At 54.5% G+C, this 10902-nt stretch overlaps 1 protein-coding gene across 1 annotated transcript; it reads left to right on the top strand.

The window, feature by feature from the left end:
* Positions 1–1181: 1181 nt before the first annotated feature.
* On the top strand, positions 1182–4371 carry PLICBS_004112 (putative NRPS-like protein biosynthetic cluster; the record flags this gene model as incomplete). The annotated part of the gene is made up of 3 exons (XM_065600415.1): positions 1182–2714; positions 2769–4139; positions 4345–4371. 3 exons carry the CDS (start codon positions 1182–1184, stop codon positions 4369–4371), a joined length of 2931 nt encoding a protein of 976 aa, XP_065456487.1.
* Between the last annotated feature and the right edge of the window lie 6531 nt (positions 4372–10902).

Genomic DNA, 10902 nt, shown 5'->3' with positions numbered 1-10902 from the left:
TATTCGACAGTTACACGGCTTGTGGCTGCCTTCTGTGCGACAAGAGCGCAGACCGCAGCTCCTCCAACGCGACGACATCAATCGCACCCATTAAAATCCGTGGCGGAGCCAGTGGTTGTCCGCCACGGCATGGTTCGCTGGAGTCTATGAGCCGTGTTTCAATTATGCAACTAACTCCGTCCGTGTTCGCCCGTGGCAGAGCCAGCTGTCCGCCACGGCATGGTTCGCTGGAGTCTATGAGCCGTGTTTCAAATATGCAATTAACTCCGACCGTGTCTCCTGTCAGCTCTGACTTACGCAGCCAAAAATCTCTGTCAGCTGTGTTTCTCGTAAGTAGTCTCTGCCGTGTCTTGTCAGCTCTGTCTTAAGCACCAGGATTCAGATTTCGTCATTTATTTCGCCGGGAGCTGTGCCCTCTGGGGGTGTGCAGGGTAATCTGCTTCTTTCTTCTGCAACAGTTGTACGTAGTGAACGAACGGAGGTCATGCCCCGTCAAACCTAGGACACGTCAGCCTTAAGCCCGCGCCCGATGTCTGTCTCGTATCAAAAGTTGTGCTCAGTATGCTTTTTGCTGACGCTACCTCCTAACAAAGGAGAAGATCTCTCCAGGACCGAGATTCCAGCTTTACTGCTCGAACCCTGGAGACCCAGCATGTGACCTCTCCTATAAAACACGGTCCCTCCGCGAATGTATGCACTCACACTGTATATCGAGACAAGGCTGAACCCGGACAAAGTGCGTCGGAATACAGCAGTCCCCAATGCATTTGGGTGCAGAATCATCCAATTCAAATCGCCTTTTTGAAGGACAGGAATTGGGAGACTCACAGAAAAAATCCCTGTTGAAGCGTAACTGGGTACCCAAGATGGACGCCCCGCCACCGACGCAACGAGTGGAGGAATTGGTGATGAAACACTCATTTCCACGGCCCCAGGAAGGTCCTTCAAGTATCACAACGTCGACGTTGGCCTATGCCGCCTGGGCCATCATAGCCGGGCGCATGATTCGCTCCACAGATGTCATGTTAGGCGTCTCGGTGCTTCACCCAGCTACGGACGACACGAAAACCATGGCAGCGGCTACTGCAACAATCACGGCACTCCCAATCAGCATCAATTTGGCAGGCAACCAGGGAATTTCCAGTTTCCTTTGGAAGGTACAACGGGATGTCACGGAAACGATGCCTACCGAACGCATCACTCACCATTTCTTCAAGGAGCCACTCGGCAATGGCAAAGTCTATACGTCTCATAAAATGCTCCTCATGTCGCCTGAGTGCGACCCTACACAGGACTTGGACGATAACCAAGTCCTGCAAACCGACTTCTACCCTGTTGTGCTCGAGATGAATGTCGGCACAGATAAGATCACGGCAGCGGCAAGATTCAACCCCAAAAGGATGGAGCCGCAGCAGACGCTACAACTGCTTGAAAGACTCGAACTCGTCATGTACCAGCTCGGAGATGCAAACTCTGAACTGAAGTTGGCAGACATTGTCCTTTACACCCCGACAGAGCTTGAAACAATATGGACATGGAATAAAACTGTTCCGATACCAATTACGCGATGTGTCCACCACATGGTTGAGGAAATGGTCCAAGCTCAACCCGACGCGCCAGCTGTATACGCATGGGACGGCGTGTTGACTTACCGGGAGCTGAGTCAACTTGCAACTAAGCTAGCATGCCAGCTCGTTGAAGCAGGGGTTGGAAAAGACGTTCTGGTACCGTTATGCTTCGAAAAGTCAATGTGGGCGCCGGTCGCCATGATGGGAGTACTTAAAGCAGGCAGCGGGTTCGTGCTGCTGGATCCAACCCTTCCAGACAAACGATTGCGAACAATGTTGGAGCAGACAGACTCTGGCATACTGCTATCATCCGTTGCTAGCGCGGGCTTAAGCTCACAGCTGGCGCGGAGGGTTATCCAAGTTGGCCCGAATTTGTCCGCGGCTCCTTATCACACCTTCCACCAAGGGTCCGACGAACAACAATCTTCAGCACCCATGTTTGCAGTTTTTACGTCTGGTAGTTCTGGGACTCCCAAAGGCGTTGTCCTGACACACGAAAACTTTTGTTCCAGCCTGAAGTACCAGCTAGAGCTTTTCGGTTTCACCAGCGGCTCCAGGGTCTTCGATTTCGCTTCATATGCCTTCGACATTGCAGTCCACAATGCGTTCGCCACGTTCGTATCCGGAGGATGCCTGTGTATCCCCTCCGAGAACGATCGTAAAGAAAACCTGATCGAGGTCATGGCAGACATGCGAGCTACAATGGTTGATGTGACCCCGACGATCGCGGGACTGTTAGATCCAACAGCGCTGCCAGATCTAAAAACCATCATTCTTGCTGGGGAGCCGGTTTCAGCGAAAGACGTCGAGCGATGGTGGGGCAAAGCCCACGTGATCAACGCCTATGGGCCAGCGGAGTGCCATATCAGTGTTCTCAACGCTGCCGCAATGTGCCCAGAGGATGCTACCCGAATTGGAACCGGGGCTGGACTAGTGACTTGGGTTGTGAATCCCGACGACCACGATGAGCTCCTACCACCGGGGTTCATTGGTGAGCTGCTGCTTGAGGGTCCCCTCGTTGGCCGCGGCTATCTGAACGACATGGCCAAGACGGCAGCTGCATTCATCAATGACCCACAGTGGTTACTGCGAGGCTCCGTGTACCATCCCGGACGACGTGGTCGCCTCTACAAGACGGGAGACCTGGTACGTTATCATCCTGACGGGAGTCTTTCATTTGTAGGTCGAAAAGATACACAGGTCAAGATCCGTGGACAGCGCGTCGAGCTTGGAGAAATCGAAACCCACTTGCAGGCGTATCTGGAGCAGCCGGGACCAGTAGTTACAGAAGTTATCGTGGATCAACAACAGGACCGCAGGCCGACACTGGTCGCGTTTGTCCAAACTGATGATGACAGGCGCGATGCCAACACGCCACCAGATTTCGATCCCAGGATCCTTCCCATTGCCACGCAGGCGAAGGAAGAGATGCTGAAGCGACTACCCAATTATATGGTGCCGACACTCCTGCTGTCAGTAAATGCGTTCCCTGTGACAGCAACTGGAAAGATCGATCGCAACGAACTGCGCAAAATTGGAGCACAATTTATTGCAGGATCAGAACAACCGATGGATCTCTCTCTGCAAACATCCACGGTCACGGATTGTGGCACTCTGATATACGAGTCGGAACAGCCGGCGTATGCACTGGCCCAGAAGGTGTGCTCTATGCTCCCAGCATGTTTGCAGTTTGGACGCAGGACGGAACCAATTGGCGACCTGAAGCGCGGTTGCTTGGCGTTTAACAACGCGCTCTTGCACGCTACAGGTCTCGACTCGGTCAACATTATGACTCTCGTACACTTCATTTCCGACAACTTCCAAGTGAGAATTGGTTTAGACCTTCTGCTGGACAAATCGACAACTATACGGAGCCTGGCTCGCCTTGTGTCGGACGGCAACACTGACACGAAAAGCCCCAAAGTTGACATCATTGCTGAGATAGCACGCCATGACTCGAGGATCGCCAAACATCAGCAGAAAATCCTTGATTCGGCGGAGGTAGGCTATTGCACCAACATCGAAACCCCTCTCAATCTAGGCTCCCGAATAACTGCCTTGCTCACTGGCGCGAACGGCTACGTTGGCACACAGATTCTGCGCCAGCTGCTGGAACATGGTCGTGTCGGCCATGTGATTGCACTTGTGCGCGGTGAGAGCGCTGACGATGCCCGGAGACGCACCGTTGAGGCGGCCAGGAGGGCTCTTTGGTGGACCGACTTACACGCTGAGAAGCTCGAAGTATGGTGCGGCGATCTGTCATTGCCACGTCTAGGACTTGACCAAAAGAACTGGACCCGTCTGCGAGATCGAACAACTGTCGATGTTGTTGTGCATAATGGCGCTGCAGTGCACTTCACCAAGAGCTACGACGCATTGGAAACCATCAATGTCGGTTCGACTGTGGAACTGCTGCTACTCACTTTAACATCGCCGTATGCCAGATTCGTTTACGTTTCTAGCCGCCAGAAATTCGACACTCAAGTCGAAAACGACGAAGATCTGGCCAAGAAACTCTCAGAAACCGGCGCCATACCGTACAGCCAGACTAAGCTTGTCGCTGAGACTCTGGTTCATCGAGCCTCGTTGCGCAATTCCACCGCATCAAGTCGCATCCACATCATAAGCCCTGGTTTTATCATCGGTACCCCTACAGAAGGGGTTGCAAATGCCGATGATTACATATGGCGAGTAGTGGCAGCTTGCCTTAGGGTCGGCGCTTACAACAGCGAAGAGGCGGACGAGTGGCTGCCCCTATCTGACGCAACGACCACAGCAGCAGCGATTGTCGGCGCAGCAGTAAATCCCGATTTACTGCCCGATACCGTCACACCGATAATGGATGGTATGACATGGGGAGGTATCTGGGCCATCATCGGAGGTTTGGGGTATGAGCTCAAGGCCCTTGGCGCTACGGACTGGCTCGCTGCCGTCCATCGAGACTTGGACGAGGCCATGGAAACACATCCATTATGGCCGGTGTCGCACTTGCTCATTAACGCACACGAACAAAGCGACAGCCAGGCAGTACAACGTTGGCCCAAGAATGGCGATACGCCTATCCGTTTGAGGGTAGCTGTTAGGCGGAACATCGAGTACCTGGCCAGGGTCGGATTTCTTCCTCCCACTACATGCACGTCCCTTGCCCAGCAAGCCAGTAGGGTCCAAAAATTAGGGGCTTTTTGCCGGTCAAGGCAAATTCAGAGCGAACACACCGTCGAAACCTCATCACGGCTCGCTGAAAAGCTCGATGCATCGCAGCGGGGATATGTGTCCAAGCTGGCATGGTCTCATGCCGGTGAGGTTTCCAACGACTTTCGATCGGACACTTCCACCAAGCCTACGCTACCGATGCTGGAGGCTATCATTAATACAACGCTTGGCGACGACGACATGGAAGAAGATCATACGACAAATATGTTTCAGGAGTATGTTGCCGGCTTGGTTGGACACGAAGCTTCACTTCTCGTTATATCAGGGACAATGGGAAATCAGGTCGCTCTCCGAAGTGCTCTTACTACGCCGCCTTACTCTGTCCTTGCCGACCATCGAGGACACATCGTGACACTCGAAGGCGGAGGCGCCTCCGTTGTCTGTGGCGCCCTGATTAAAACCGTTGTCCCGTCGAACGGTCACCATCTTACCTTGGAAGACATCAAGAAGAACAGCACCACGACCACTACAGTGTATGATTGCCCTACCAGGGTGATAAGTTTGGAAAACACGCTCGGAGGAACCATTATGCCACTTTCCGAGATGCGTGCAATCTCAAAGTGGGCTCGCGCTCAGAATCCACCGATTCACATGCATCTGGACGGGGCTCGTATCTGGGAAGTGGTCGCCTCAGGAGCCTGCACTCTTCGAGAGATCGGGCAATGTTTCGATAGTATGCAGCTGTGCTTATCCAAAGGAATTGGAGCGCCCATCGGCAGCGTCGTAACTGGAAGCGGCACTTTTATCAGGCGAGCAAAATGGAGCAGGAAGCTGTTTGGCGGTTGCACGCGAGCTTCTGGTGTGATTGCCGCGCCAGCGAAGGCAGCCATCGAGGATGTTTTTTTTGGTGGCAAGTTAAAAGCCGCACAAGATATGGCGACTACTGCCTCGTCTCTGTGGGAAGACCTTGGTGGCAAGCTTCAAATGCCCACAGAGACAAACATGGTCTGGCTTGATCTCGAAGCATCGGGACTGACACCATCAGGATTCTACTCCATGGCTTGGAAATATAACATCAAGCTTATGGATCTCATGGAAGGGCGCATTGTCTTCCACTATCAGATAGCTGAAGATGCATTTGCTCGACTCTGCGACTTCTTCAGGGCTGCGTTAAAAGGATCACGACAACCACCCCAGCGAGGGTAACGTGATCTGGTGCCCGCCGACCTGCAGAATCTCATGCGAGCACAACTCGGCACTCTGGGCAATGGACAAATCTGGATGGAGGCTACATACTAGAGAAACACTGAAATCCTCGAGTATTTTCATGAGCACCATTTTCGCGTCGGTACAGTGGTTGGAATGCAACCATGCCCCATAGTCCTCTGTAGCGGACCAATGGCGGCGCTAAGACGGCCCCCATTTACGGCACCCAGACCGACTCAGACCATCCCAGACCGACCGGCTTGGCCGGTCTGACGGTCTGACGAGAATGGCCGGTCTGTCGGTCTGCGGTCTGCCAGACGGACTCAGTCGGTCTGTCAGACGGTCGGTCTGTTATCCACACTGGATGAGATCATTGACCTTATGAACGAATTCGTTTTCAGCAACCTTCTCCAGCGGGGCACCAAGACTTGGCAACGTGGAAGCTACGAGTCAACGATCGACCTGGTCTTGGCCTCGGAGGAGTTGGCTGGCGCGGTGGTGAAATGCACTCCGCTCAGCACAGAACACGGGTCGGACCACCGGGCTATTGAGACTGTCTTCGACATCTCAGTTTCGCCCATTCAAACGAGAAAGTCTCTTGAGTCACTCTAGCTTGGATACTACTTCATATGTGGTTGTGCATTGGCTGGAGATTTCGTAATTATATCAACGCGGACGTGGACGCCGCGACTGATCTTACCGTATACCACTGGTCCGACAAGTCGACGGTACTCCTTACCTGTAGATAGCGATACTAACAATAACCATTTGTCCTTTCTCTATCTACGTGTGCAAACAAGATCCATTATCACCGAGATCTATCATCACCTGGAGACCTAACCTGGGAGGATGGTTGAAGACCTAAGCGGCACGGCTGGCTGCAACGTCGCCGCTCGCCTCGGAGACAAGCCCACAGACCACTATCATCACCACTCAAATGGACAGAGGGCGAAACGCGCCTCGCTTGTATGCGTGAGATTGTCAAGACGTCTCGCAGAGAACGATGCTACCTGGCTAGCCCTTGCAAAGAAGTCAGTCGCTGCCCGATCCCGCCCTAAATACGCCGATCCTGCCCAAGGCCAGGTCCATTTCGAGAATCCCACACACCTGAGCGGTGTGATCTGACATCAGCTGGTGCGGCGCTCCGGGGATTCCAAGCTCGGGAATGATCCCCTGGGGTCTGACTCCTTTCCCACCTGCTCCGAGCACTCCACTCCCTCGAGCTTTGTGTGTCGTCCTTGGCAACACGGCTTCCACCGCGGGCAGACCAGGGTTTGGGCTGAGGAGCTTCATCGTCAGTAGTCGCCTGGGGGCTTCGCGTACCCCAGCCCCGCTGATGGCCGGAAGTATCATGGCCAGCTGCTGCATTGCTGCCGTCCCTTGCTTCTACAGCTCGCTGGCCCCACTCTCTCGGTCGGAGAAAGGAGTCGCCCTCCAAATTAGCATCTCGGCGACCAGCAACGCGCTCATCCCAGTCTCGTACACGACTAGAAGCGACTGGTTCCTCGCCCGCCGCTTCTCTTGGATTCCATGTGCGAGGCTCGTTCCTGTGAGACTTCCCCCGGGCGGGGTCCTGTGTGCCACCAGGAATGTCGGCCCCCTGATCCTCCCCGCCACCAGGGTCCGAGACCCGGCCTGCTCCGCCGGGCCCTCGTCGATTCCACGGGCCGCGCCCGCCATACTCTCCCCTTGGATCAGAGCCGTGGTCTCGTACGGCCCATGACCTTCGGCCGATCTTGTCACCATTGTCACGATTGGGGTTTCTTCGACTGTTCCATGTCCTGTTACCACTCACTCCAAAGGCATCGCATTGGATACCATCCGCGCTCGCCCAACAATCCTGTCCATGCTGTCTGGTTGGGCAGTACTCAAACGCAAAGCAATCCCCAGCCGCCAGAATACAGCGGTCGCCACTGTAGACTTCGCCATCTCTGCAATGAGGTCGAGCATCGGAAACACATTCTTGCGAAGCTGTGTCGAATCTTGCGCCGTCTGGGCAACGGGGCCTCTCTGAGCTGATGCACTTCCTTCCATTGAATGAAAAGCCGCGTTGACACTGGGGATCGATTGGTGACATACAGTTGCCATCATCGAGGAACGTCCCCGGCGGACACTTAGGATTGTAACTGACACAGGTAGTCCCGTTGAATGCGAAGCCAGGCGCGCACTTGGGTCCCTCGACAGAGATACATTGGCCATGTTCCATGATGTATCCCAGCGGACATTCCTCCTCGTGAGCCGAAACGCAAGCCCCCCTGACGAGTACGAAGTCGTGCGGACATCGCGGAGCATTCAATGACTCACATCCGGTTTCGCCGATAATGAAGCCTTTCGGGCATCTAGCAGTGCCAACGACGCAAGCTCCATTGCGAAGGATCGACGGCGATGGACAAGTTGGAAGCACGCGGGTTAGACAGTCTCCTGCCTTATTGAGGACGGATCCCTCGGGGCATTGGGGAACTTCTTCCCTTGAAATGCACTGAACACCGTTGAAAGAGGCTTCGCCATGGCATATGGGTTTCTTTCCGCTGACACAATCGTCTATGTCGCGCGTGCCCTGGTCGCAGCGAGGCTTGTCATGTGACACACACTCTTTCCCATTCCAACTGTAGGGACCCAGGCAGGTTGGTTCGGCGTCGACCACGCAGCTGTCCAGACGTAGGGATGAGCCCTTGGGACAAACGGGACCGGTTCGCACTATACACTCATCCCCATGGACGATGGCGTCGCCCGGACACCGCGGCTTTTCAGGCGTGATGCATACATCTCCTTTCCGGTGGGTGCTCCGTGGGCACTTGGGAGGTTGGCCGCTTACGCAGCGGGTTGCGTCTAGCTTGAAGCCCGGTGGGCATTCCGGTAGGGGATTCGAATGATTGACACAGTACCCGTTGACGGGTGGCTTCTTGTCAGGGCAGATTTTCTCTTGAGCCTCTGTGCTGCAAACCTGCCCATCCCATGCCATGCCCGTGGGACAACAACGAGAAGTGCCGGTGATGTGGTCGACGGAGAGGGCATAGGGTCCCTTGCAGGACGGTTCCTTGGCAAGAACGCACCGTTGATTTAGGACAGTCGTGCCATCAGGGCACTGAGGCTTGCTTCTTGTGATGCAAGAGGTTGATGCAGAATGGTAGACGAAATCTTGGGGGCAAGACGGCTTCTGACGCAGGACGCATTGCTTGTTCTGGAGAGCTGCCCCCTCGGTGCAGGATGGCAGACTGTGTGCAATACATCGTTTCTTGGAAGCATCAAAACCGGACCCATCAGGACATGCAGGCAGTTCGTTGCTGACGCAAGAGCCTTGACTGACACGGGCGCCATTCGTGCAAGTGGGCCCTTTGTTGAGGGCGCACGTCCTGCCGTTGAAATGCTCCCCATCAGGACAGGCTGGAGGCGTCTCTGACCTACAGACCTGTCCGTCGACGATGTACCCATTCGCACACGTAGGACCGCGCTCGTCGATGCAATGACCCCCTTTCAGGGCTGTTCCTGGAGGGCACTTGGCCTCATGTTGCGCCTCGCAGTAGCCGTCCTTGAAGAATGCATCGTGATCGCAGATTGGTTTGGCACGCTGCACACACTTGTCACCGACCATTTCAGTGCCATAGGCACAGGCAGGAGTGTTCAGGACGCATTTGTTGCCATCGAATCCGGTGCCGGAAGGGCAACACTTTGACTTGCCGCTGACTTGATCAAGGGTTGGGACAATGTCGTCAATCGAGAACGTGAAAGACGCCCGTGAAGGAGTGAGGTTGTTCTGGTTGCGACTGGACCAGCCTGCCCGCTCGGCAAGACAGACCGTCGCGTAGACCAGCAAGACAGACGCTGGAATAAGCATCGTCCTGGAAGCTTGAGAGTTCTGAGAAGGCCAGTGGAAAGTTTGTGAGAAAATACCCAGGAAGATCGAGTCAATGATTTTAATGAGTACCCAACGCCTGCCAGCGCGTTCCTTTTTATACCTGAACACATCTGTGCCGGCCGACCTCAGCGGCGGTCCTTCCCATTTGCGCCGATGCGCCAGTTGAGTGTAGGTATTAGTCCTGGTCTGGCATGACGACTAGTCCAGACTCACAGGTCGACGTTTCTTGCCCGCTTCTGAGTCACTCAGTGGACAGATGGCCACTTCTTAACGGTCAAGTGACACAGCATGTGCGCCAGACCTCGACAGCAGAGAGTAGTGGATGGATTACACCGCCAAGAGAACTGCCGTGTCTGAAGTTCTATGGACTTGGTAGGCCGCATGATACTGCAAAGCGCGTGTTACCCCGGCGTAGCTGACTGATCGGCGTTTGGGTTGTAAGCTGCACGTTGTTTTACTGAAGATGCTTGGCTCGGCCACCGGTGTAGCTTCGCGGCTTCTACTGCGTGGCACTGAGGAGATTCATGCACTGAATCTCTGGTTTCATGCGTTTTCAGTCTGGGATTGATGAGCCGCTGCCGATTCTAGACTCGAAGTGCGTACGCAAAGTAGCCATAATAGCGACAGTGGTGATCAGTGCTTACTCTTCGGCAGAAAGGCCAAACCTTGTCTAGGATCAGCTGACAACTTTGGATCATCATTACCGTTTCAATTCTTCCCCGTCCGTGCCAACACAGTGGCGATGGCTCTAGCAGGAGAGGGGTCGGGGTCAGGCAGCGGGACGCGACCGTGACGATAGCTGCAGCCTCAAGTGCCACTGCTTGACCGGATCGCGAACTCCAATCGGACAGCATATCCTATAAGACACGGACGTTGCGGGGTAGGAGGACAGCGATACGGTCCGCACATGTGTCCAATGAGAGGTGCCGAAATATGAACTACGGAGCTGTGAAATACTGTCTTGCTTGCGAGCCGTCCCGCACCTAATTGTATGAAACAGGCGGCTCGAAGAGACCTAAAGTCAAGACTGTGAACGCCTGCAGTCGCTGTTTCACTCGGTCGTAGCTTCGATCTGTGCCGAGGGACAACTGTCATGGCTTCACCGCAGGCTTCGCTCTG

The sequence above is a fragment of the Purpureocillium lilacinum genome (genome assembly GCF_023168085.1).
Source record: "Purpureocillium lilacinum CBS 284.36 DNA, scaffold_3, whole genome shotgun sequence".
In the NCBI taxonomy this organism is placed as follows: domain Eukaryota; kingdom Fungi; phylum Ascomycota; class Sordariomycetes; order Hypocreales; family Ophiocordycipitaceae; genus Purpureocillium; species Purpureocillium lilacinum.
The sequence above is the reverse complement of the archived record's forward strand: the minus strand, read 5'-3'. Positions and strand labels throughout refer to the sequence as shown.